The sequence below is a fragment of the Antechinus flavipes genome, chromosome 1 (genome assembly GCF_016432865.1).
Source record: "Antechinus flavipes isolate AdamAnt ecotype Samford, QLD, Australia chromosome 1, AdamAnt_v2, whole genome shotgun sequence".
In the NCBI taxonomy this organism is placed as follows: Eukaryota; Metazoa; Chordata; class Mammalia; order Dasyuromorphia; family Dasyuridae; genus Antechinus; species Antechinus flavipes.
Genome location: NC_067398.1, coordinates 334214094 through 334242077, shown reverse-complemented (window position 1 = coordinate 334242077; position 27984 = coordinate 334214094). Strand labels below are relative to the sequence as shown.

At 44.7% G+C, this 27984-nt stretch overlaps 2 protein-coding genes across 2 annotated transcripts; one reads left to right on the top strand and one right to left on the bottom strand.

Annotated features, from left to right (window-relative positions):
- Positions 1 to 15: 15 nt before the first annotated feature.
- Positions 16 to 12424, bottom strand: BICDL2 (BICD family like cargo adaptor 2). The gene is made up of 10 exons (XM_051968166.1): positions 10081 to 12424; positions 8102 to 8412; positions 5522 to 5737; positions 5169 to 5285; positions 4934 to 5080; positions 2152 to 2337; positions 1287 to 1436; positions 977 to 1107; positions 620 to 740; positions 16 to 532 (listed from the first exon to the last, which is right to left on the bottom strand). Exons 2-10 carry the CDS (start codon positions 8396 to 8398, stop codon positions 374 to 376), a joined length of 1524 nt encoding a protein of 507 aa, XP_051824126.1. The 5' UTR covers positions 8399 to 8412; positions 10081 to 12424; the 3' UTR covers positions 16 to 373.
- A 3646-nt stretch (positions 12425 to 16070) lies between these two features.
- On the top strand, positions 16071 to 27700 carry MMP25 (matrix metallopeptidase 25). Its single transcript, XM_051968155.1, is given in 13 exon segments — positions 16071 to 16178; positions 16289 to 16542; positions 17398 to 17529; positions 18456 to 18588; positions 19855 to 19987; positions 23140 to 23432; positions 24607 to 24783; positions 25200 to 25284; positions 25435 to 25517; positions 25812 to 25964; positions 26329 to 26589; positions 26931 to 26996; positions 26999 to 27700. Coding segments are annotated over 11 exon segments (1698 nt in total). The 5' UTR covers positions 16071 to 16178; positions 16289 to 16542; positions 17398 to 17418; the 3' UTR covers positions 27202 to 27700.
- Positions 27701 to 27984: the final 284 nt, after the last annotated feature.

Here is a 27984-nt window from a genome sequence, read left to right as displayed (position 1 = left end):
AAGTAAAGCCCAAGATTTCAAATTCATTTATATATTACTCTGTTAGACTTTGTTACATAAATACCCTGTATAGATTCCCCTCTCCCCCAGCCCCTGGCTAGAGGAAATTTATTGTGATTTAGAAAAGATAAGCTTGTGAATATGCAAAATAGACACTTCTGAGCTCTTGTGGAGGGAGAAAAGTTTGGCTTCCCTAGCCAGCTTGATTTGGAAGCCTTCTCTGCCCTTATTTCTACTGTGTTCCAAGAATTGGAGTCTTTATCTTCTGCCATCCCACATCCCCATGTCATTGGCCCCCTTAATCCCTAGCATTCTGAGCCCTTTCTAGAAAAACTTCCAGACTATCATTCCCATCCGCAGCCCAAGTATCCCCTCAGGTCCTTTTGAACAGGTTGGTGAAGAAGCTACCAGTCCCTGTCCCTCTTCCCAAGGAGAATTTTGTGGCATCGTGGGGGAGCGCTGCTGGCTGGGAATTAAGCTCTTTTAGTCGTTGAGAACGAAGCTGCTGTCCAATCACTACCTGCATGTCATCCTGGATGAAAAAGAAAAGGGATCAGGTGGGGAAGGACTATCAGCTGTGCTACCACCCCTGCCCCTCAGCGGGTTTTGTCCCTCTTACCTGCCAGGCCTCCAATTCCTGAGACAACGCCACCTTCTGGTGGATGGTTCTGAGCAGTTCCCGGGAAAGAGAGTCCCGTTCTAGGGAGATCCTAGTCAGTTCAAGGGACAGGGCCAAAGACCTAGGTGGAAATACATGGGGAATCACACAGAACTCACTGCCCATTTGGTTTTGGATAAAAGTGAGAGACAGGAAAAAGTGGCAGCTATGGAAACAAAATGAAGGTTTGGGAAAAAAAATTATATAACCAGTTTATTGACTTCTAGGATTAAAACCTAGGGTTTCTGACTGAGTTTGGAACTTTTCCAATACACTAAGATGTCATGAGAGTAGGGATGTAGAGGTATATGGACTTACTTGTTCACTGCTTCATCCCGGTCAGATAGGGCCTTACTCAGTGCTGACTCGGGGTCTTTGTCTTCCCTCAGTTCCTTTTGTCTCTGCAATTCTTCTCGGAGAGACTGCAACTCTTCTACTTGCAAAGATAACTGGGGGTGGGAAGGGGGAGAGGAAAAGGGGAAGGGGGGGTCAGAGAGATACTTAACATACTATAACCATTGCTGATTCAATAGTAATATCCAGGTAGTTCTCATTCTGATCATCAGATTGCTCCTCTTAACCTCCTCATACTCCCCAGCATTCATCTCCAAGTCTAATTTCTGCTCACCTCATTTTGTAGCCGTTCCATTTCCATCTCCTTCTCTTCCACTATTTCTCTAGAACTCATGGAAGCCCGCTTCTTAGGGGGCTCCAAGCCCTCTTCAGGAAGAGTCTGAGGTTTCGATGAATCATGTAGGACATTGGGGTTGTGGATCTCCTGAGAACCATGAGGAAAGAACAGTTCTGGGCCTAAGAATGGCAGCTAGTTCAGTCTTTGAGTTCATGATTTTTACTTTTGGGTTGGTTGATTTTCCATTAGTTTATTTACTAGAACCTCCAGTAAGAAAAAGATTAGTTTTCTTTATCAGGGTAGGGCTCTTGACTTAGATTTAGATTTGGATTATAGCTCAAAATCTCGATGGAACCAAATCTAGTAGCCTGCCCCCTCAAAGAGACAACTGATTCTAAGGAGAAATATAAGCATTAGCTGAATAGGAGCAGCTAGGATGGAGTACCTAGGACACCTAAATTGTTCAATAGCTAGTGCATCAGACCTGGAGTCCAAACAGATTCATCTTCCTAAATTGAAATCTGGCTTCAGACACTAGCCATGTGACCCTAGACATGTCACTTCACCCTTTTTTGCCTCAGTTTCCTCATCTGGAAAATGAGCTGAAGAAAGAAATGGCAAACCAGTATCTTTGTCAAGAAAACCTCTAAAGGGGAAATGAGTAGATATAACTGAAATGACTATACAACAATGAAAATAGTCAACAGTTTCAGAAGGCTAGGCATAAAGTGAATACCCAATGTACCTAATTCAGTAAGATCCTACCCAAAACCAGTTCGGTGGTACCATTTTCTGTTGAGTATTGTTCCTACCTTGTGGTCTGAGGAATTGTAAGAAGAGGCAATTCCTGATCAGAACTTACATGAGGACCCATTGGAAGTTGGGGGTCTCCTTCCTCATCTAGGCTGTGGGCAATCTCAGATTGCAGGGAGGCTCCAGAAACTTCTGAATCCTGCAGCCGGGATTCTTCCTCCAGCTCAGAGATTTGTTGCTGGAGACGTCTGAGGGACACAAGTGCTTCCCTGGCCTCTGAGCGGGCCAGTTCTAGCTGATGACAGAGCAAAGGAGCAATTTAGGCCTTCAGCAACCAAGCCTTAATTGTATTGATCTTTCTCAAAATCTAGCATAGAGTTCTACCTGCTCCTTTTACTCTTGCCTAATTGATTTACTGGTTCACTCATTCTAGCAGCTTTTTCACACTACTTCCTCCCACTCTTTGAGGAAGGCCTTCCTTCCCAGCTAAGAATAATACTTTGTGGTTCATTAAAAAAAAATATTGGTTATTCATAAGAACTCCTTCTCCAGTCATCTCATCTCTTAGAAACTTTCTGCCACTATCTCCACCCATCTCTCAGGAAGAAGTGCTCCAATGGGCGCTAGGTGGCGCGGTGGTTAGATCACCAGCCCTGAAGACAGGAGAACCTGAGTTCACATGTGATCTCAGACCCTTAATACGTCCTGGCTGTGTGACCCTGGGCAAGTCACTTAATCCCAATTGCCTCAGAAAAAAAAAAAAAAAGTGCCCTTCTGGCCAAAACAGTTCTCTGTAGTTTCACATGATTACATCCTGTCTCCAACAGACTGCCCCCTCCCATCATCCCAAGTGGCTCACTCATCTTCAAGGAAGCAGCTAAGTAACCCAATGGATTCAGAAAGACCTGACTTCAAATCCTGTCTCAGATATTAGTGTGTGACCCTGAGCAAGTCACTTAATCCTGTTTTCCTCAGTTTTCTCATCTATAAAATGGGGTTTGATAATAGTGCCCACCTCTCAAGAGTTTTCATGAGGACTAGCTATTATAAATTATTTATTTAGAATGGTGCCTGGCACAGGACACTACAGAAGTGTTAGCTATTATTATTATTATTCAGTTTCTTCTTGTGTACTGGCTCCTACTACCTACACACGAGACCATGTCTCCTTCATTCTCCAAAAACCCTCATTTGATCTGTCCATTCCCACTAGTTATCATCCTATGTTTCTTTTTCCTTTTATAGTAAAACTCCTTAAAAAGGTTTTTTACAAAGTGTCTCCACTTCCATTTTTTCCCCCACTCTTAACCCGCAGATTAGTTTTCAATCTCCTTTTTTTTTTAATAGGTTGAAGTAATTTTATTAGTGATCATATTTGAAGGTTTACATACTGCTTATTAGCTGTTTTTAAACATATATGTTGTTGACCAAACTATATCACACAAGTATTCATCTTATGGAAAAATAATCTATAATATAGAGAAATAATTCTAAAAGCAAAATACTTGTTTAAAACATCTCAATTACAAAACAGAAACTTAAAGTGGAATCAGTCATGCTAAATTAATATAATTATTCTCATTACACAATTGTTCATTCTTCACTTTGGTATCAAAGTATCTTTCCAAAGTTTAGGTTTTGACCATGCAGGTCATGATATACCTTATCACTAATGAACTCCAGTGACTTCGTATCACTTGCAGAATCAAATATAAATTCTCTATTTGGTTCTTAAAACCTTTCATCCCATTTGCATTCAGAGAAAGGACTAGGGAGACTGAGTATAGATCACAACATAGTATTTTCACTTTTTGTTGTTGTTTGCATTTTGTTTTCTTTTTTCCCTTTTTGATCTGATTTTTTTTGTGCATCATGATACTTGTGGAAATATATATATAGAATTGCACATGTTTAATATATATTTGATTACTTGCTATCTAGGGGAGGTGGTTGGGGGGAAAGGGAGGGAGGAAAAAATTTGGAACACAAGGTTTTGCAATGGTGAATGTTGAAAATTATGCATATGTCTTGAAAATAAAAAGCCTTTTCTTTTCTACCTTTCTGGTATTCTTATCCTTCATTACACTTCATGTACTCTCTGATCTGGTGACCCTGACTTCTTTACTGTTCACAGGACATTCCATGTATTTTCACTGGATGTTCTCCATACCTTGATTTTGCTTTCCTGACTTTTAAGTCTTAGCTAAAATCTCCCTTTCTATTAAAAGCCTTTCCCCATGCCTCTTAACGCTAGTACTTTCCCTTGGTTATCTCTAATTTATCTGGTATATTTCTTGTTTGTACATAATTGTTTGCATATGGTTTCCCCCCATTTGATTATTGCCTCCTTGGGCGCAGACACGTTTTGCTTTCTTTGCAACCCCAAAACGTAACCTAACGCCTGGCATGTAGCAGGCACTTAATTAGTCCTCCCTGCCTACATGTGATAGGTTGTTGAATGATCAAAGACATGAGGCCCTTCCCATCGTTTCTTGTGGTTGTGCCCAGGAATGGTGCCGTGAGTCTGGGGCTGGCACCAGAAGCACTACCCAGGAAACGGCGTGGTTGCAGGGTCCTGGGCTCCTGCGTGCTGACCCTGAGGCGCCCCGAGACTGCTCTGTCTCAGATTCCTGCTTTACTGAGACCCTCTTCTCTCAGAGGAGGGCAGGGGTGAAGGAAGGAGCAAGGACATGTGAAGTTAAACCTGGGTTCTTTGACTGGGTATACCTGGGGAAAACGGCCCCAGTTTCCTCACGTGTCAAATCCTCCCATTGCCCTAGGCCTTGTCTTATTAGCAGTGACACACAAGGGCTGTCAGGGCCAGAGTGGGGAGGGTGCTCCTCTCACCCCTTCCATGACCCTCCCCTCCAATGCCAGCTCTGACTCCTCACCTCTAGGCTGTGCTCCCTTCTTTCCCTTCTCAGCAGTAGCAGCTCCTCATGCAGGGCTTGCACTCGGCCCTGGCCCTGGTCCGCCTCCTCCTGCAGGTTCTTGATCTGCCCTTCTAGGTCCTGCCTCCGGCTCTGGAGCATCTGGTTCTGGGGGGGAGTCAGAGAGCTGGAGTGGATCTGGAGGGACTTCAGGGTTCCCTCTCCCCTGGCTCCAGGATCGGGCCTGGGCTCTTACCTCTCCCTGAAGGCTTTCTAGTCGGGCTCGCATCTCGGTCCCCAACAGCAGCTGGGTCTGGTAGTCTCCCCGAAGCGTGCTCAGTTCTTTTTGGAGTTCTTGTTCTGTCTGGGAGGCCTAACATACGCGTGGTTAGGAGTGGAGAAGAGGGAGAGGGAGGAGATGAACTCATTCAACTCTTCGTGCTTTCCCAGGGCCTACCACCCAGCCTCTCCTGCCCTTCAGGGACCCAGCCTCCTCTCTGGTGACCCCAGGCTCTGCCCCCCCCTCCCCCCTCAGAATGATAGCTCTGGTTCTTGTTCCCCTCCCGGGATCCAAATGTACAGCTGCTAGCCCTGCCCGCCTCCAGTGACCTGGGCAAGCTGCTCACTGAGCCTGAGGTTCTGCTCGCTGAGCTCTCTCAGGGCTTGGGCCCGTTGGCGCCCGCTGTTCTGCTGCTCTGAGCGCCGCTCCCCAAGTTCAGCTCGAAGTGTAGCCACATCGACCTCCAGCTCCCCTGCCCGAGCCTCCCACTCAGCTCCGCGGGCCGCCAGCCCCTGTCGAAGCTCATGGTTCTGCTGCTGCAGCCGCTGAGACACCAAAGCAGACAGAGAAAAGGTGAAGAAGGGGGGCAGAGAGAGAGAGCATCCTGCAGCTTTGGAGGGGGCTGGGAAGGGGGAAGGACGCCCCAGGAAGGTTCACCTGCTGCTTGGGCCTCTTGCTTTTGGTTCGCAGCCTCCTCTTGCGCCGCCTCAGTTCCCCTGAGTTGATACCCCTGCCCATTGCACTCTACCCCTGTCCTTCTCTCCTCCTAGTCTCCCTTGGTCTTAGGTTCCCCTCTCCCAGATTCTTTGGCTCCCTCTAATTACTCCTTTGCCCCCGCCCCACCCTATACCCCACGCCTCAGTCTCTCCTCCAAACCTGTCTGACTGGTGGGGGGACGCTCTCTGCCCCACCCAGACTCCTGCGGCTGACCGGGAAAAGAAGGAACCTGTGTGCCCCTGTGCTGTGTGTGAGATTGGGAGGAGGGAAGGTGGGGCCTTCAGCTGCGTGCCCTGCTCCCTTCTGCCTGGACTCCCAGGACACTAACAGTCGGATCTTCTTCCAGCTTATGAGTCATGAATCATCAAAAGTGGACAGGACCTTGGAGACCAAGACCAACTCCCCATTTTACAGTGGGGGAAACTGAGGCTTAGACAGGAAATGACTCACCCCAGTAAAGCAAATTAGGAGCAAGGTGGAGGTAGAACTAGACCCTTACCCCTCCCAGACTTGACCTCCACCAGGCTGGTCAATCTTGTTTCTTTTGTGTGTATATGTATACACACATTTCTCTCTCTCTCTCTCTCTCTCTCTCTCTCTCTCTCTCTCTCTCTCTCTCTCTCCACACACACACACACACACAAAATATATAGTATTAATATATATAACATATAATATATTAATACTATATATTTTATATATAATATATATGTGGGTATTATTGTATACACTGTGTGGGAGTAGACAGACAATGTTGTATATTGTATTATATATGTATATATGGATGTATATACACATATGTATATTATATGTAACATACATGTGTGTATATACATCCATATATATACATGTGTATATGAATACTTACATAAGTAAGTACATGTGTACTTTAAAAAGTTAGGAAGTTGTTTTAACATATTTCCTTCAATTATATGTTAAAACAACTTTCTAACATTTTTTTTTTAAGTATTGAGTTCCAAATTCTTTCTATCCCTCCTTCCTCTCTTTGAGACTCCAAGAATTCTTGTTTCTTGAAACCTAGCCTGTTTCTTGAAAAATATTGACCTCCCCTTCAGCCCTTAACTCAGAGGCCGGCAAAGGGATAGGCTCAAAATCTAGTCTGACCAAATAAATTCTATGTGGGTAGAGATCAGATTTGAGATAGAAGTGATCCCTTCCTACGGGATTCATATTATCTAGAATCTTAGAACCAGAAGCAAGAGTATACTGGTAAATATTTCACAACATGCTCTCTGGGAGAAAATATGATGCACAACACACTTTTCAGCTTTATCTGCATTAGTGACATTTTTTTTCCATCATCGAAATCGAGACAATAAACCTGATTTATAGCTTTTGCTAATAAACAAGGTATAAATGCTCACGATGAAATTTTAATAATCAAGTCCTCTGAGTCCCTAGACCAGTCACTCCTGTTTAGACCAGGACCATATATGGTCCTGTCTTGTGTCCCTACAGATGTAGGCACTGAGACTTGAAGAAGGAAAACAGCTTGCTCAAGGTCACATAGGCAGTTGGGAGCAGAGCTGGTTCTTAGAACCTGGGTTTTCTGACCTTCAGTTCCATGTTCTATTACACCCTTTTGGAGGGAGGAGGGGCAGGGGCAGCCATGAATAAGCATTTCTATTTATGAAGTGACTCCTATGGGTCAGGCACTAAGTTAAGTGCTAGGGATAAAAGGAAAGGTCAAAGACAGTCCCAGTCCTCAAGGTGCTCACAGCCTAAGAGGGGACACAACTTGTAAACAATCACTCGCAAACAAGCTAGATGTAGGAAAACAGAATTCCTTAAAAGGGACTGGGAACAATTCCTGTAGAAGGTGAGATTTTTCACTAGGACCTGAAAGAAGCCAGGAGGCAGAGATGAGGAGGGAGAGCGTTCCAGGCAGCCAGGAAGAGGTGGAAAAGGATATGCTGTGAAGGGGTGAGAACCTTACTGGTCAGATCCCATACATCAGGAAGTTGAGACGTGGGGAATCCTAAGCGATCTGAGAAATCACCCGGTCCAAACTCTTTCTTCATTTTCCAGGTGAGTGACTGGATCTTCATTGAAGGACAGTGACTTGCCCGGGGTCACCTGTGGCAGGGGCCAGCCTGGGTGCCAAGTCATCCGCTTCCTAGCTAAGGATCCCCACTACCCGGACGGGCTCTCTGGGGATCAAGCGGACTTACCTCCTCCCGTTCAGCGTGTTGGGCTTTGAGAAGTTCCAGGCTCCGGCTCAGCTCCTCATTCCGCTCTAAGAGCATCTTGCCCAGCTCGGCAGCCAGTAGTAAGTCCTTTTCCTTTCGTTGAAGCAGCACAGCCAGGTCCTCGGGCTCATCCTCTTGCTTCTCATCCCCAGGCCCCGGTCCCCCCAGGAAGGAATCACGCCTCTCCAGCACAAAGGGGAAGAAGCCATCATCCCCACTTGGGGAGGTGCTTCCTGAGAGCAGCCCTGAAGGGAACTGGGGACTACTGGGGGAGTTCATGCTTCCCCAAGCATCTACAGGGAGGAAGGGAGAGGCTAGCTAGAGAAAGAGGCCACTAGAAGCCTTCCCAGCCCCTAGCCGACTACCTCAGAACCTAGGTATACTGATCTCCAGATTATTCTCCTACTTAAGATGTGGACAGTCTGATCCCTATTTCACCCACTATAGCAATGTAGAACCAGTATCTTAGTCCCAGTTTTCAACTCTTTACTCTCCTTGGTCCCAGGTATCCTGGTCCCCAATTCTCTTCCCATGAAGCATTCTGACTCATTAGCTCCCAACCACCTGCTTCCTGACTCCTAGTATCCCTTCTCTCACGTCTTTCTCTGAACCCTCCAGTTATCACAAGACTAAACCCCAGAACCACCTTCAACAGAATAGAAACTTTCCATCCCCACTTCCTTTCATTCTTTTTATTTTCTTCCTTTCTTTCTAACCCTGAAGTCAAATAATCTTCATACTATAAAAGGTTAATGATATGTATGTTTTCCTAGTTCCCGTTACTGACGCAAAAGGTAACTGAGGCATGGAGGGAACCAAATAACATTTTTCACTGTCCAAGCTTCCTAGAGCCCAAGCGTTAGGTCTTTAATCTCAATTTTTAAGGACCAAGACATACAATCCCTTCTTTCTTCTTTGGACTTAAATGTTTTCACGGCTCCAGCCCTACTGGAAGAAACAATTCCTAGCCCTTTCTTCCCTCTCAGGGTCTACATATCTTGATCCCTCCAGTCCCGCTTTATCCAAAAACTCAAGTGATCTTCCCCTCCCCATCCCCTTTCCCTTTTCCCAGGAACCAAGATCCTCTCCTAGGATCCAGGTATTCTAGCCCCCACCTTGGGCTGTTTTCCCATTCCAACACTGTCTTCACCCCTTGTCTTACTTCTCTCTTCTGTCTCCCAGAATCTAGGCATCTGGACTCCTAGCCCTGTTTCCACCCTTTACTCAGCTCCTAAGCAGGCTAACTGGTTGTGTTAGGCTATGGCTCTTGGTTTCTGTTTACTTCCTGGGCCCCGCCTCTGGGGACCATACCTTGTACCTGTTCCTGCCTTCCAGTTCCCAGATCCTGCCTCCCCCACCCTTCACCTTCTTTATTCTTTATGCCCTAGTTCCTGTTTCCCTTTGGTAAGAAGTAGAGGGGAGAGGGAGGACTAGTCCCATCTATGACACCCCCTCCTTCCCTCCTAAAATATCTCTTATCCTCTCTCCCTTAATCTTGAACCCATCAGCCCAGTTTCTTCTAATTTTCCTTCCTCACAGACCTAAGAACTATAAACCCTATTTCCAAAGTGTTCACCCTGTCCCAGAGCTTTCCTATTCCAGGGACTATGGTCTTATTCCCTGCCCCTTCTACCACTGATTAGGTTCTTATGAAGCATCCCTTCCAGTAGGTTCCCCTCCCTTCCCAATACAAGGATGTCTAGGTCCTCAGGATCAGTCTTTTCCCCTCAATTCAAGGCTCTAATCCCCTTGCTCTTTTCTTATCCTTTCCCAGACCTTGAAATCTTGGCTGTTGCGCTTAGTTAGGCTCCCTCCATGAAACCAGGAGTCCTGGTCCTTTTAGCCTCCTCTCTTCCAGAGCTAATGCTCTTACAGGAACACAGGTGTGTCTCCTTAGCTTCAGCCTCCCACTAAAGACACGGACTATTCAATCAATTCCAGAGCCCCATCCATAGCCCCACCTGTATTGCTGGGGGGGTGTGAGAGACCCCCTATTGGACCCAGCTTCCCATTCTCAGGTCTCTCTCCAAAGCTCCGTCAACTTCTTTTCCGGGGGGTGGGGCCAGGTAAGCCAGAGCACAGGTGAGAGGGGTGGTGGCCTTGGGAGGAGCTGGGTGGCCCTCTTGTGGTTCAGTCCAATGAAGACATCTTCAGATTCAAAATCAGTCCCACAGACTCCAGTGCAGCGGGACAATACCATGCTCCAGAACTACGGGAGGCTTTGGCAGACAGTTCACATTTAGTCATTAATGGCCCTAAGGGCTCAGCCTCCAAGCAAGCCAGAGAGCTCCGTCCTTGCTCTAGGAGAAACTATCCATCTTCTTTCAAATAATTAAATACCAACAGGGATCAATGATTAAATACCAAATGACAATTAAAATGCTTTCCAAAAAGTGAGTACACACCCACCAATTGGAGATGGTTGAATAAGTTATGGTACATGAAAGTAATAGAACAGGATTGTTCCATAAAAAATGATGGACAAGTTGATTTTAGAAAGACCTGGAAAGATTTACACAAACTGATGCTGACTGAAACAAGTGCAACTAGATAAAAATACAGGGTAAAAAATATACTGTAACAGCAAGATTGTGTGATGATCAACTATGAAAGACTTGGTTCTTCTCAGAAGTTCAGTGATCCGAGGCAATTCCAATAAGCTCTGGATAAAAAAATGCCATCTTCATCCATAGAGGGAACTATGGAGAATGAATATATTAATATATGCTATGCTAATTTTTTTCCTTCTTTCTTTTTATTTCATGGATTTTCCCTTTTGTCCTATTTTTCTCTTCCAACATGATTCATAAAAAAAGAAATTTTCTATTTGTGTCATCTTAGATAAGTAAATTTTTTTAAATCATAAAAAAAGCTTTCCAAATTTCTAAATAGTTTCTTCAGAGAATTCCCAAAATTAAACTCTAGCCCTCATCTTTCCCAAGATACAGACTTTATATGTTTACTAGATAGTTACACCTGGAATTTACATCTCAAATTTAATTGCAAGATGGACTCATCATCTTAACTCCGGCCACCAAACCTGTCCTTTCCCCTGACTCTCCTGTTTCTATCTGATGACATCACCATCCTTTTAGTCATCCAAGCTTGAAACCTTAGGATGATTTTTTTTACTCTTTGTTTTTCACTTCATCCCTTCTCTCTTCTCCCCATCCTTCTGCCTCCAAAAAAAATTTCAAATCCAGTCAGTGTAGTTGAAAGAGCACAGATTGTGGAGTCAGACGGCCTGAGTTCAAATCCCACCTCAATGATCTAGGGCAAGTCACAAATTTTTGGAGTAGCCTGTTGAGGATCACAGATAGTGGGGAACCCTGGGAGAAGTATAAGACCTTCCAGCACAATAAGGAACCTTGCTGAGATATCTGGTTTGGCTCTCCATCCTCCCCAAGGGTGTCTCAGGCTTCCTGAGAAGTCAAGGGGGTGTGACAACCTGTGTTGTGCTTGAAGCACAGTTATACTGAAGTGGGAAACACCTGTCCATAATAACAAGTTGGTGCATGCGCAGTACTCCATGGTTACAGAGTATATAAAGTGGAAAGCTGCCTTATTAAACGGACTCCTGCTTGAACATCTTCTGAGTCCTGCCTCATCCATCACTCCTCAGCAGATATCAGGACTCAGGTTGGTCCTAAAATTCTCCCAGGAGTAGAATTAGATATCCAGAGCCTGGGCTAATCCTGAAGTCCTTCCCTAGCCCTTTTTGTAGTGGCAAGAACTGGAAATTGAGTGGATGTCCATCAACTGGAGAATGGCTGAATAAATTGTGGTGTGTGAATGTTATGGAATATTATTGTTCTGTAAGAAACGACCAGCAGGATGATTTCAGAGAGACCTGGAGAGACTTGATGGAGAGAACTGATGTTGAGTGAAATGAGCAGAATCAAGAGAACACTGTATACAGCAACAAGAAAATTATGTGATGATCAAATGTGATGGACATGGCTCTTTTCAACAACAAGGTGATTCAGGCTAGTTCTAATGGTCTTATGCTAGAGAGAACCATATACATCCGGAGAGAGGACTGTGTGGTCTAAGTATGAATCACAACATGATATTTTCACTTTTTGTCATAGTTGTTTGCTTGCTTTTTGTTTCCTTTCTCATTTTTTCTTTTAATCTGATTTTTCTTGTGCAGCAGAATAATTGTGGAAATGAATATAGAAGAATTGCATATGTTTAACATATATTAAATTACTTGTCGTCTAGGGGAGAGAGTGGGGAGAAGGGAGGGAGAAAAAAAAATTGGAACTAGGATGGGATTTTGCAAGAGTGAATGCTAAAAATTATCCATGCATATATTTTGAAAATAAAAAGTTAAAAAAAAAACTTATGGGGGCCTCAATTTCCTTGTCTGTTAAAAAAAAAAAGTGAATATACTAGGTGAATCTAGAAATCCCTTCCAATTCATTTATGATCTATGATCCTGCCAGTATAATCCATCATCTTAGGTCAACTCATCTGTCTCTAGTCTTTTCCCTTTCCAATCTTTTTTTTGGTGTATGATGTGCCAGTCATCTTCCTTATGCATAAATTTAAACAGATTATTCCCCTGCTCAAAATATTCAAGATAATTCCCCATTGCCTACCAAGTAAATGTCAAACTCTTCCCTCCTGGCATTCAGGGTTATTCAGAGTCTAACTCCAATCTCCTTTTCTAGCCTTATTTCAGGCTACTTCTGGGAGCCCAAATCTGCCAAAACTGATGACTCTTCCTTTCCAATCAAAGTACCATCATTCATTTCCTGCTACTTTAAACCTAACTCCACCTCCACCCCCCCACACGCACACCATTCTCTGCTTGGACATCCCTCTAGTTTCCTCTTCTCGGCTAGTCCAAATTCTACACTCATTCCTGGTCTAGTCCTAATCTTCTCTAGAAAGCTTTCCTGACACTTACACTGATCTCTTTTCTGAAATGTGGCATTTAATGACACGATTTTTCTTTGTCTCTGTCTCTCTCTGAACTTATCTCTATGTGTCTTTCTCTCTTTGTTTTTCTTTCTCTGTGTGTGTTTCTGTCCCTGTCTCTCTCTCCTTTCTTTTCCTTTCTCCTTTTCCCCCTCCTCTTTATGTTCTCGTTTTCTCTCTCTCTCTCTCTCTCTCTCTCTCTCTCTCTCTCTCTCTCTCTCTCTCTCTCTCTCTCTCTCTCTCTCTCTTTCTCTCTCCTCCCCGCCTCCTCATTCTAGGTCTCCTTCTGTGTGTCTCTGTCTCTCTTCCTTTCCTCTTTTCCCTTACTCTTTATTTGTCTCTCCTCTCTATTTCTCTTTCTCACTCACTTTGTCTCACTGTCTCTGTCTTGCCTTTTATAGTCTCTTGTTTTGGCATCTTAGAATCTTCTCACAATCAATTCTCTTGATTTCTTCTCGAATCTTAAAATCAACTTAAACGTGAGGTATTTTGTGGCTAGGAAATCAGCCAAACAAACAAAAGTGACCAAACCATGTATTGCTTGAATTGTGAGGGGAAAAGGCACCCCACAATTAAATAATTCTCTTTATCTGGAAGGCAGCCTTTTTGTGGGAGATGAGGAAACTTTGGCTCTATCTTAACAGCTTCTGAGTCAGTGTATAACCACCAAGTCAAACAATGGTTGGATTAGATGATATCTAAGGCACTTTTCAGCTGTAACATTTTCAAGGTCCCTTCCAGGTCTAACATGCTAGGATTAATTATCCCTAATTAATTTATGGGAACGGGGCAAGGTTATTATTGAGGAGTTAATTTAGACTTTTAGAGGGGAAGTGATTTGGCCACAGGCACATTGTAGCAGAGCTAAACTTGAACCCAACTCCCGGACCCCTCTTCTAACATTCTGCTCAATGTATTGAACTACCTTAGTAAACAGATTTCGGAAGATTAACAGGAAGAGATCCTCCAGAGCTTTGAAAAATAACAAAATATGGCTACTTTGTGAGTCCCTGACTCTTTACCTGTGTATGTAATCCTTTTCAGTGAAGAAGGCAACCCCAGTGTCTGCACTAATCATAATAAATGGAAAGTTATTTGAGTTCTCTTTCTCTATTTTTATAAAGGATCTGAGTATTTACTTTATTAAGGAGCTGAGTGAAGTCTAACGAGTGGCAAAGTGCAGGCAGCAATTGTAGACAACACTTAGAATTTTGTCAGTAAAAGAGAAGTTAGAACGGGAAGGATGGTGCTGAAAAGCAGTTTCACTCCTTTCAACTTCTTCCCTAACCAACCCCATCCCCATTAGTGGTCGCGGTTTGGCCCTTCCCCCCACCTCTTTCCCAGAAACACTCAGCTTGTCAATATTGATCTGGAATGGCCAGCTGGCAGGAGGAGCTGGAGACCCACATCTTGAAGCGGGCTTAGGGTTCCTGGAGGGATCTGGGAGTTGGTGGATCAATCCAACACTGGCTGCCTGAGAGAGGAAGATGGCACTAAGGACAGAATCTCTTTCTCTCCTTTCTCTATCTCCCTCTCTCCTCTTTCTCTCTTCCCCTCCTCCTTTCCTATCTTCTACCCGCACACTTCTTGTAAAGCAGAACTAAGCTCTAGTTTGGGGATTCCTAATAAGAGGGGGTAGGAAAGCTGAGGAAGGGAAACTAAGAAGATTCAAGAACTCCGGACCTATCAGGGGGAGGGAGAGGTTGGTGGGAGGGGGAGGGATATAGCTATCTAGGAGACCCAGGGCAGAAAAGGTATTGAGGCTAGAGAGACACCCCAAAAGAAGGCAGTGCCCCACCCAGAGTCCTAACTGAGGTAACTCTTAGAAAACCCTCAGTTAGGAGGTTGAGTTTCTCAGTAACAGGACTGGACTTCCTACTGGTTGGGGGATGGGTAGCAGCTAAGTATCTGGTTAGACTAGTAACTCTGGTCTGGCAGTCGGGAAATATTTTTGCAGCCCAGGCAAGGCAGCTGCTGGATTTGTATGATCAGCCTTGGGTGGAATCCTTTCAGGTTCTCAGATTCCATCTCTGTAAAAAGGAGGATATGCTCTGATCTGCTCACCTGCCTCTAAGACAGTTATAACACAAGACAAAAGATTGATGGTTTACATATGGCAGGTAGTAATAGGGAAGGAGAAATGGGCTCAGACAGTTAGCCAAACGGACAGATTCAATTCTGTTCAGTTTGAAGATCCCAGTGATTAATCCTATCTCCCTGACTCGTCCTGTATGTATTTTCCTGCGTAAAACGGGTGCAGGGGAGGTGGACGTGGCCGGGTGGTTTTTAAGAGGCTGTCTGGCTCTCACAGTCCCCTAAGTGGGGTTGTGCTTGTGTCTGTGCACACGAGGTCCTGTGGTGGGTGCTGAGAGGCAGCCAGAGCCCAGTAAGACTTAGCCTCTTTCTTAATAACGCTCACAGCCAGACTAGGGGGAGGGGTTGGTACATATACTTGTGTAACTATGACACCTCTCTACCCATGGGTAGGGCCTCTCTCTGTACCTTGAGTAAAGAAAGGGTTGCAAATAGGGCAATATAGGATGTTCAAATAGGAGAGGTAACCACAAATACCAATTACCCCTCAGCAGGGGGAGAGATACTATCAGAGGCTTGGCACAGAGAATTCGGATTTATTTGTTTATTGGGTATGTCTAGGGCAGAAATGGGGGAGATAGATTGCCCCAGTGAGAGAGGACCTAACTCCCCCTTCAGCTCAGCCCTAGGCTTCCCTGGCTCTTGTGTACAAATGTCTGTCATAAGCGAGTGCAGGGGATAATGCTGTAAAAAATTACCCTGGCATGGGTTCTGTCAATAAAAAGTTATTTTTTTAAAATTCTGTCATGTCTGTCACCTTAACTTTATTTTTGTAGTCCCTTCATTATTTTTTATTGTCTCTGCCCTCTTCCCCTCTCCACTATGTCTATATGTCTGCTTTTCTTTTGTCTCATTGTCTCTGTTTTCAATTTCAGTTTCTCTAACGCTGCTGTTTCTCCCTCGTCCCTTCCTCAGTTTCATCCAACAAATCTAAGGGTCGTCTTGACAACGATGATAGAGTACCATGAGGTCCAGGCAGAGAGCTAGAATGACTATGAAATAATTGAAGAGGAAGAGAGTACTTGCAGCTGCATGTGAGGTTAGGGCTTGGGGGGAATGGCAGCAGTGGGGCAGGTCTTGAAGGAAGCAAGGCAAGGATCTCTGTAGCTGGATCTGAGTAGGAAGTGCATTTTCTCTTCCTTTCATTAGGTGCCTCACTGCCACTCTCCGAGTCTCATTTGAACCATTTGCGTGGAAAGTTCAGACTGACCGCTGCCAGATCACAACCAGAGAAGCAGACCGAAAATGAAGGGGGAGAAGAGATAAGAGAAGCTCTAAATGTGTCCTGGAGAATGAATACTAAGAAGAAGGTACCTTTAAGGGAGCAAAATAAGAAAACCAAAGGAGGAATAGAGATGAATGGTTCTTTTCCACATTTTTCCATATGCTTCACTTTTGGGGAGGTGAGTATATAGATGAGGGACACTACTGGTATTAGGGGGTGTTGCTCCCCTCTTAGGACCACTGTCCATTTCCCAGGCTCTGTCTGTCTCTACCTCCCCCTCTCAGGGCTTTCCGACTCCGGATGCCTAATATCTTCATACATTATCTCCTGCTAATGGACGCCCCTCCCCCCTCCAGGAGCCTAGTTTTCCAGCCTCTGATCCCTTTATCTCCTCCCCAAGCAATTACTAGCCCCCCCAAGGTCCCTTTCAAATCCAAGATTCTGTGGCCTAGGCTTCCTGATTCCTAAAATCTTTCCCTTCCCTCATCTTAGTTGTTCTCCATCTCCTCTCCTCCCTCTCCCATCCCAGCCCCAAATTCCTTAGTTCTCTTGCCTAGCCCTGGCCTCCAGCCCGCCTTACCTCTCCCTCCAAAGATTCAGCCTGTCGCTCATTTATTGTCTCCTTCACCCCCAATCTCTCTTCCCCAACCAACCCCCAACCAACTTCGGTCTCAGCCCCACCTTTGAAGTTCCCAAATCACCGCTTACTACTAAGCAAGGGAAATTGGGCCATTTCCCCTTCACTCCACCCCAGTGCGATGCTGTAACCCGCCTTGCCCCGCCCTGCCCCACTAGCCAGCGAACTGCCAGTCCGCGGGACCCCCTAGTGTCCAGGACTTTTCGGACCCCTCAGCCTTGGTCCCTGGATGCCCCAAAGACATCATCAATTTGGTATTTGAGTCAGCTTCACCTGCCCTGCCCAAAGGGCAGAACAGGGGTCGACTGGGCGGGGTGCTCCCTTTCTGACAACCCCCTTTCTGTTATTTAGGCTGTTCCCCCTCTCCTCCATCACTCTTTCCTTTCCTCTTTCAAGAGCCTGACCTGAGCCAGGGTCATGTGGCTACGAGAGCGTCTGGTCCTTACCCCGCTACTGCTACTACTGCTACCGTTCCCAGCCCCTGCCCGAACCCTGGAGCCCTCTGCTCAGGATGTCAGTCTGAGCGTGGTGAGTACGGGACAGGACACCGAATTCCGGGGCCGGGGAGAGGGAAGCTGCGGCTTGATTCGCCGGGATCTGGAGTAAGAACAAATGGAAGCTGAGATCCTTAGACATCTGGGTCTAGGAGATGGCGGGGTGGTGATGCTAGTGCGGGACGCGCAGAGGCAAGCACAGGTGCTTTAAGCAGATCGTAGGGAAAAGGGTCCCGGAGGATGGCCGAAGCCCTTAAGTGTATAGATGTGAGTTAGAAGCAAGGATCTAAAAAGGACAGGCAAGAGCAGGGGTCCGGGACATCTGAGGCAGGGAGGGTGGGAGAAAGAAATTGGGATTCTGGACGTCAGGATCGGGAATAGGGGAGAGAGGTTTGGGACTCGCTGTTCAGGAGAATATTAAAAGTGAGCTGAGGAGCAGGATCTCGGGGAGCAGAAAGATAAAAGCTAGGGTCTGGAGGGGAGAGAGGAAATTGGGGGGCATCTCTATCCAAGAAGGGAAGCTGGAGCCCTGAACCCCGGGGTCACAGAAGGGAAAGAGCGAAGTTTGAGGAACCATTGGGAAGAGATGAACTGGCATTGCTGGAGTCGGGAAGTATCTGGGTTTGGCACAGTATTCCAGAAGACGAGAGGGATCAGAGAAGATATAGGGACCACAGTCGGGGAAGCGAGAGTTAGAATCGGCGGATAAGCGTGAGACGAACATCTCTGGGTGGCACGGCAGGATCCTGGGCGTGGGGAGAGGAGGGCGCGGGTCTCTGATCCTTGCCTGGAAGGTGAGGCTGATATGGGGAATCATCCTCAATTCTATCCTTGGTTGTAGAGCCTGGGGATCCAGCGTCTAGCTCTATCTATCGACTTGCGCTAAGAGGCTCTAGGTTCCCTCCTTGCCCTATCCCGACCCCGCCCTTCCCCGTTAACTACTTCAATTTCGTGGTCCAGGACTGGCTCACTCGCTATGGCTACCTTCCTCCACCGCACCCTGCTCAGGCTCAGCTGCAGAGCCCAGAACAGCTCCGGGACGCAATCAAAATCATGCAGAGGTTTGCTGGGTTGAAGGAAACCGGCCTCATGGGTAATGAATGGTTATTCTCTTCCTCCCAAAGACTCCTTGTCCCGCTCCTTCTCCGGCCAATTATCATATGGGAAGGAAAAAGAGACTATCCGAGGGGAAAGTGAACGCGCATTTACTCTGTACCAGGCCCTGGGCTAAGCACTTTAGAAATAAAGTCTCATTTAATCCTCACAACAACTCTGTGGGGCAGGTGCTATTGTTATCTGTGTTAGAGTTAAGGAAACTGAGACAGACAGGGAAGTAGTTAAAGGTTTTGATTTGGGTCATACAGCTTATAGGTGTCCTAGGATATCCCTTCCCCAAAGCTGGAAGCCATGTTATATTCAACAAATCCCATTCTTCTGTCACTTCTTACTTCCCTCCAGGGGCATCCCTTTGGCTCTTTTCAGATCTTCCTTATATCCTCCAGCCATCTTTAAATCTGGTGCCTGGCTATAAGGGAAGACAGAGGGAGCTGAAGGCCTATCAAGTTCTTAATCCATCCTTCCTTCTTTCCTTCCTTCCTTCCTTCCTTCCTTCCTTCCTTCCTTCCTTCCTTCCTTCCTTCCTTCCTTCCTTTCCTTTCCTTTCTTTCTTCCTTCCTTCCTTCTTTCCTCCCTCCCTCTCTCTCTCTTTCTTTTTTCCTTCTTCCTTCCTTCTTTCCTTTCTTCTTTCCTTCTTCCCTCCCTCTCTCTTTCTTTCTTCCTTCTCTCTCTCTCTCTCTCTCTCTCTCTCTCTCTCTCTCTCTCTCTCTCTCTCTCTCGAAATTGGAGTTAAGTGACTTGCCCAGGGTCACACAGCTAGGAAGTGTTAAGTGTCTGAGACCAGATTTGAACTCAAGTTCTCCTGGCTTCAAGGCTGGTACTCTATCCACTGCACCCCCAGCTGCCCCTAAGTCCTTTCTTTCTGGATCCCAAATCCTCAGGGCTCCTGCAAAATTCAAGTCAGGAACTCAGGGGCAAGAATAGGACTGGAGGATCCAAAATAGAGATAGTGCTTACTAGGTAAAGCTGTTGTTGGTTCAGAGGTCCACAGAATGAGGTAGAAGGGCAGTTTTCAGAACAGATTAGGAGAAGGGAGTGGTATACCACAGATCTAGCCAGTCTTGCTCCAATACTACTTCTCATTCCCTCTGCCCTTTTGCTCTCAGACAGTTTTTAGTACTGATATTACAGCTCCTGATCCCAGGGGTGGCTTTCCTTCTTTGTACTCTCGCTGCCAATTCTTAGGGATAGGGCTCAGCATCTGTCCATTCCTTTGACCTTTCATGTCCCTTCTGCCTTCCAGATCAGGCCACGTTGGCCACTATGAAGAAGCCACGGTGTTCTCTGCCTGATGTTCTGGGAGTGGCTGGGTTGGTAAGAAAGAAGCGATATGCCCTTACAGGCAGCTTCTGGAAGAAGAAGCAGCTGTTCTGGAGGTGGGTTCTAGATTCTATTTCTTGATTTCTCATCAGATAACTTATCTATTGTAGCTTCATATACCCCCTGATGGGCTCTATAGTGCCTGTGAGTTGGCATTTAATTCACTGTGTTTTCCTCCCCAAAGCCTTACTATTAGATTTAAGGGACTGACTGCCTCACTCTAAATCTTTCCCCCTTCCTAATTCCTACCCTCATACTAGGGCACTGAAGAATACATATTGATATTCTCTCAAATTCCCTATTTATTTTTCAACTGACTCATTTCTCATGAACTATTCCTTTATCCCACCTCACATAGAAAAATAGTCATACCCTTGATCTTGCTATCAGCCACAAATGTATCATTTCCATGTTCGACAGTGTTGACATTTCCTTATCTGGTCAAAATCTTTGGTATTTTACCCATCTTCCCAACCTTCCCAACCACAGACTATTTGTCACCATCATGACCTTTAGTCCTTTGCTGCCTCAGTCCTCTCCCTGCACGAATTGCATTCTCTTCCTTTCCCCATCCTTACCCTTTGTTGACCTGGTTCAACACTACAATGTCCTCTCCTCTTCAGGCCCTTGCCTTTATTATATTGTTGGTTTCCCCCATCAAACTTCAACCTTATACTACTTCCATCATCTGCTTTCTTTGTTCCTCATCACATGTTGCTGAACTAAGATCAAAAAAATCATAAAACCTTACTGAATCCACTGCCAGTGTATATTAGATAACCTCACTGTTGCAAGGCAATCCTTTTATGTCTCCCTAATTAACTCATTATCCCATTCACCACATCTTTTCCAAACTTCTTTATTCTTTTTCAAAACTTCCACGGTTCCTCCTCTCCTTCCCTATTTAGCTGAGAGCTTATTTGTCAGAGAGAACCCTTCATCTCCGAGTACCCAGATGCTTTCTACCTGTTTTTCACCTGTTTTATATAAAGAATTGGCCCTTCTGCTTGCCAAGACTAACCCTCCTATTTGCACAAATGATTCCATTCCATCTTGTCTTCTCCAAGAGATTGCCTCATCTACCACCCTCATTTTCAGTTTTATCTTTGCTTGCTCCTTGTCTATTTGTCAACAAACCTCTCATTTGATCCACCCTTTCCTACTGACTATTGTTCCATCTCTGTCTTGCCTTTTTTGGCTTAATTCCTTATGAAGGTTGCCTAAGATAGATATCTTCACTTCTCTTCTCACTCCCCTTTTAACACCTTGGCCTGACTCCAACAATCATCATTTTGTTGAAACTGCACTTTCCAGAGTTACTAATTTCTATGTCTAAAGGCCTATTCTCTTTCTCTTTCTGAAAACTTGAAAAAGAAAGTTTTAAACATTTACCTTTTTTTAAAAAAACTTATTATTTTTCAAAACATATGCCTGGATAATTCAACATTAACCCTTGCAAAACCTTGTGTTCCAATTGCCCCTCCCCTTTCCCCCCCTCTCTCCTAGATGGCAAGTAGTCCAATATATGTTAAACAAGGTAGAAATATATGTTAAATCCAATATATGCAGACATATTTATACAATTATTGTGCTGCATAAGAAAAAATGAAAAAGAAAATAAAATGCAAGCAAAGAACAACAAAAAGAGTGAAAATGCTATGTTGTGAATCACACTCAGTTCCCACCATCCTCTGGTGTAGATGACTCTTCATCACAAGATCATTGGGATTGGCCTGAATCTTCTCATTTCAACATTCACCTTTGCAAAATCTTGTGTTCTCTCTTCTTTCCCTCCTCCTCAAGACAGCAAGCAGTCTGATATAGGTTAAACATGTGCAATTCTTCTAAACATATTTTCGTATTTGTCATACTGCACAAAAAAATCAGATCAAAAGGGAAAAAACACAAGAAACAAAAAAAAAAAAACAAGCAAACAACAACAGCAACAAAAAGATGAAAACATTATGCTTTGATCCAAATTCATAGTTCTTTCAGTGCAGATGGCACTTTCCATCACAAGTCTATTGGAATTGTCCTTGTTCAAAAGAATAGTCTCATCCTTCTTGACCTCTTGATCCCATTGATGCTGTTAATCACCTTCTTCTCCTTTATACTCCTTTCTCTCTAGTGTTTCAGGACACTACACTCTCCTCTTTCTCCTCCTATCTGACCTTCATCAGATTCCTTTGCTGGAACATCATTCAAGTTATGGTTACTAATTTTGGATGTCCCAGAGAACTCTATCCTGGGTCCCCTTCTATTTTTCCTCTCTTCTATTTCCCTTGGTGATCTCATCAGCTTCTATGGATTCAAATATCATCTCTATTCTCAGATTTACTTACCTAGGACTAAACAGTCTGTTAGGCTCAACTGTCCAGCTGCCTATTAGATATTTTGGACTGGAAGTTCTGTAGATATCTTAAACCCAACATGTCTAAAGCTGAAACATTATCTTTCATCTCAAACCCTCCCCCATCCAAACTTCCTTATTACTGTTGAGGGTATAAGTCTCTTACTCTAGTCCATCATCCATTCTGTTCTCAAAGTGATCTTTACTAAATTCTAAATTGGGCCATCTTCTCTGGTGGGTATTCAAAGACCTTCATTACCTTCCTCCCTGACCCCATCTCCTCATACTTTAAATCCAGCTACACACTCTTCAATTCAATATCCTTGTTCCTCAAACAAGACATTCTGTCTCCCAACTCAGCATTTTCACTGGTTGCCCCCCATGCATGGAATTTTCTCCCTCCTCCTGTCTCCCACTTAGACTCCCTGATTTCCTTCCTTGCTAAAATCTCACCTTCCACAGGAAACGTTCCCCAAATCTTTTGAATTCTACTTCCTTCTCTCTGTAGATTATTTCCTATTTATCCTGCATATAATTTATTTGCATATAATTATTTGTATGTTGTCTCTTCCATTACACTATGGGATTCTTAAAGTCATAAATTTTTTACCTTTTTTTTTTTTTTTCCCATCACATGTGTATTGGAATTGTCCTTGATCACCTCATTGTTTTATCTTTCTATGTATCTCTCATGATTAGTACAGTGCTTAGCACAGAGTAGGTATTTAATAAATGTTTATTGAGTAGCTGGCTGACTGGGTTCCTCCATCCCTCCTTCAAATCATCTGAATATCATTGTTGTAATTGCTTGCCATACATTTCTCTCCTTAATACTGGACTCTCTTCTCTGGACACTAGGGTTCGCTCCTTCCCACAGGGCTCTGCCCTCACCCAGGACACTGTTCGAAGCCTGATGCACTATGCTCTCAATGCCTGGGGAACTGAGGTGGGGATGACATTCCAGGAGGTTGAACCCAGCGGAAGAACAGAGCCAGAGATCCTCATCGACTTTGCTCGCGCCTATCACAAGGACAGCTACCCCTTTGATGGGCCTGGGGGCACATTGGCCCATGCCTTCTTCCCTGGGGACCACCCCATCTCTGGGGATACCCACTTTGATGATGAGGAAATCTGGACCTTTGGGGCAAGCGGTATGGTCTCCTCAGACAACCCTTATTCTGCAGAGATCAATCCCTTCCACAGAGATATTTCCCTTCCCTTCCCTGAGGACCTTATTCTCTATTACATCCAACAAGAGTATACTGAGTTCCTGTTCCACATATAATTCTGCATGGATCATTGGAGTAGCTAGAAGCTGAGAGGGAAAGAGTGGAGGCTAATTTATAAGAAGCAGAAGACAAGACCTCTGGTCTCAGAAAGAGTTCAGTTAGGTTAGGGGAATATAACATGGACCTGAACAGTGAAGAATAGCAAAAGACGGTGTGTGAGACTATGGGTTAAATACTAAGGATTTTAGACTCCTTAGGCTGACCAGGAAGGCTTTCTGGAAGAGGTGGGACCTGAAGGATCTTGAAGGATAAGAAGGATATGGAGAAGATGAGAGGAAGGAGGAGGGTCTTCTAAGTGAGGGAAAGAATAGGGGGGTCAGGTTGGCTAGAGGAAATAAAGATATCATTGTAGCACCTGGGTAGTGTGGAGACTGTGGTAAGTTTTGAATGCTAGACATCAGAGGAAACAGGAGAGCCAAGAAGAGTCATCTTGGCCAGAACTACACCTTTCTGCAAATTGTGTTTTTTCTTTGTTGAGCTTCTCCTTTTTAGAACCAGCCATATGCTCATGTAAGTCATCCTTTGCCTAGAGAGCTGCAGGTTAGGACCATCATGAGAGAGGGAGGGAGATGGACCAATCAATTGATCATCAAGCATTTAGTGTCTACTACTGCTGGGTCCTAGGCTTAGGACTATACATACAAAAATATCTGTGTGTGTGTGTGTGTGTGTGTGTGTGTGTGTGTGTGTGTGTGTGTAGCACATTCTAGGCACTGGGGGATGGACAGCCAGTTCTGGGCACAGAGACAGAAGGAGTTCCTTATGAATAAGGATCTTGGCTAGACTAGGAAGAGAAGTAATGTACAACTAAGTTGGAAAGGTAGTTGGTGACACATTGTGAAATGCTTTAAAAGTCAAAGAGAAGCATGTGCTTTATCCTATAAGTTGTAGGGAGTCATTGAAGTTTATAGAGTAGAGGAGTGACAGAAGTCAGATCTGCACTGTAGGAGAATCCTTTTGGCAGCTGTATAGAGGATGGATTTGCACCAAGGTCTCTTTTTTCACCACTCAATTCCTGCCTCCTCCCAACCCATAGACGGCAGTGGGACAGACCTGTTTGCTGTAGCTGTCCATGAGTTTGGCCATGCCTTGGGCTTGGCCCACTCCTCCGCCCCCAACTCCATCATGCGACCTTTCTACCAGGGTCCAGCTGGAGACCCCTCAAAGTATCGACTTCCACCTGATGACCGAGAAGGGATCCAACAGCTTTATGGTGAGCCCTGTGACCCTCTATTTTTCCCTTTCCCAGATCTGAACTAAGAGTTATGAGAACAACAACAACAAACCCCCTCCCCCCCACAAAATTCCTTCTCTGTTCTCTATATCACTTCCACCCTCCACCCCTCCCCATTAGTTCTTAATATTTAATCTTCACAATTCTAAAAAAGCAGGTATTTTTATCCCCATTTTGCATATGAGAAAGCTGAAGCTCAGATAGGAAATGTTTCAACTAAGGTTACACAGCTAATAAGCAGTAAACATAAAACTGGAACCCAAGGCTTCTAACCGCCAGACCATTTGTCTTTTCCATCATTCTCCATCTTGATAATGACAAACAGAACCTTCCCTAGAGCTAGTTGCCTTTCAGCCTCTCTATTTTACCGCATATCTAACTCTGCTTCTTTCCAGGAAAGGCTCCAAATAGTCCCCATCCAGAGCCAACTCAGAAACCTCTGGTTCCTCCACCTCAACCCCCTGAACAGCCTCCAGACAGGTGAATATCCCCTTCTCTTTTGCTCAATCCCTAATTTCTCCCTGGTCCCCTTCATTATCCCCTTTGGTTCCCTTCTCCCCACCATGATGCCCCAGTTCTCTGTCTCACTCTCATTTCTCTTCCCTTTCCCACTCCTATACTTCCTCCCAGCCCTTCAGCCCCAGTTCCAGACCGATGTTCTGGTAACTTTGATGCTATCGCCAACATCCGTGGTGAAATCTTCTTCTTTAAAGGTGAGTGACTGACTCCTATTTGCCCTAAAATGCTGACTCTCTCACCATTTCTCTTCTCTCATCCCCTGGGCCATCTAGTTTTATTTTCCTTTGCTTGGGATCCCTCCATAATAATGGTGCTTTTAACTCCTTATATTCTGATGCCCAATGCCAAGAGCCCAGCTATCTTATTTGTGTCAACTGGAGTCCTGGCAAAAATAGGTAGAGAACTCCAATAGCTACAGGCCCACTCTCTTCTGGGACCTAGGTGGGTGACTTTAGGGCTGATCCATTGGTGACCCTTCCTGTCCCCAGGACCCTGGTTTTGGCGCCTTCAGCCCTCAGGGCAACTGGTGTCCCCTCGACCTGCAAAGCTGCACCGATTTTGGGAAGGGCTGCCTGAACACGTGGCAACCATAGATGCAGCCTATTCTCGGCCTTCGGATGGACGCATCCTGCTTTTCAGCGGTAAATCAAGTGAAGGGTGAAATGCAGTCAGGTTTGGAGAAGAGAGATGAATAGGAATTTGGGAAAGAGCCAAAGAGACTGGGAAGAAGTGGAGAGAAGAGAATTGCAAGGGAGCAAGAAGAATGAAGAGGGGAAACAATTATCAGGGAGAGACAGAGATGGAAAGAGAGACATTGAGAACTGGTGGAGGAAGGGGTGAGGAAAAGGGAGATAGTCTAGGAAAGCTTCAGAGAAGGAGTTAGAAAGGCACAAGACAAGCACAAGAACAAGCACAAGCACAAGACTGGGAACTTGCTGTTGTGGGGGGAAGAGACCACAGTGATAAGGTTTATATTTGACTGACTTAATTCCTCCTGATCCTCAGGACAGAAGTTCTGGGTGTTTCAGGACCGGCAGCTGGAGCCTGGCTCCCCAAAGCTGCTAACTGAATTGGGCCTTCCCCCTGGGGGAGTTGTGGATGCTGTTTTCTCTTGGCCCCAAAATGGGAAGACTTACCTGATTCAAGGTGAACAGTATTGGCGTTTTGATGAGTCCATCCACAGAGTTGACCCGGGTTACCCCAAGAGTCTGAGCCTATGGGAGGGAGCACCTTCAGCACCTGATGATGTGACTATTGGCAACAAAGGTATGTGGGGGGGGCGGGGTGGTTGAGGGTGGGATGCTGATTGATTTGATGGAGAAAGTAGAACTGAGCATCCAGATGCCTGGGTTAATAGTCTTCTAATTGTACATGTTTATTGTGTATTGTATTATATTATATTTTTTGGTATATTGAATTATTTGCTATCTATGGGAAGGAGGAGATGGGTAGGGAGGGAGAAAAATATGAAAGACAAGGTTTTGCAAGGGTGAATGTTGAAAACTATTTTTGTATAAATTTTGAAAAATAGAAAAGCTATTATTTTAGAATAAATAGTTTTCTAAGAAGTACCATGACTGACCTCTCCCCTCCTTCTCATTCTAAAGGTGATACCTACTTCTTCAAGGGTACCGAGTACTGGAGATTTGCTCCAGGGAGTGTGATAGCAGAGCCGACTCCCCCCACCCCATGGGGCCTGAGTGGTTGGACTGCCCTCCTTCTGCCCCAAGTCCTCGGATCCCAAGACCTTCCAAGTCTCCCCCAAACTGTCAGTGTGAGCTCAACCATGCAGGGAGTTTAGGTCCAAGACTTCCTGGCTTTCTCATCATCTTCTCTGTGATTCTCTCTCTCTTCCTGGGCACAAGCATCTGGTCCTGAAGTGGCCAGTAACTGCACCCCCTACTTTCCCCTCCTCTTCCCTCTTCCTCTAGGGATAAGTCCTATGTCTGTCCCTCTTTTTTACTGCCATGCAAAAATACTCAGGTCTCTGCAACTCATGCAGGCAAGTCATGTCTCCTTACTGGATCTCATTTTCTCCATTTGAAAAAATGGATTTAATGGCCTTTAAGGTGTCTCCTAGTTCTAAAACTAGGATCCCATGAACAGGGGAACTTCTGGTATTCTTTTAGGCTATTAGAAGCTACCCTACTGAAACCATAATCATGTCTACTTTCCATGCAAGTAGAATAAAAGTATTGTTTCCAATATCAATTTGAATATATATAGAAAAACTTGTAAATAAGACAATACATCACAAATTAACAAAAGTGAAATTAACAGTGGGAAATCATTTAACACATTGAAAGAAAAAACAGTTGAAGAGAATTTCATTTGAGAATAAAAACTGAGAGATTTTTTAAGTTTGTTCTTACCTGAACGATTCATGGCGTGGTGTATCAGTTATAAACATCCTAGGAATCTTTATGTTCTCTCTGTCAAATTAACATTAGGAAATAAGCCAAAAAATATATACAAGAAGCACATTCAATACTTCAAGAAGTTAGAACCCCTAAAAACTACCTATTAATTTATAAGCTAACTACATTGCCATCAACATTCAAAAGTTCAAAGTACTTTTTCCATTTAATTTACTTTAAAAAAAAATAGCAGGGAATGAAGGAGTCCTACCAAATTCCTTTTATGACACAGACATGATACTGA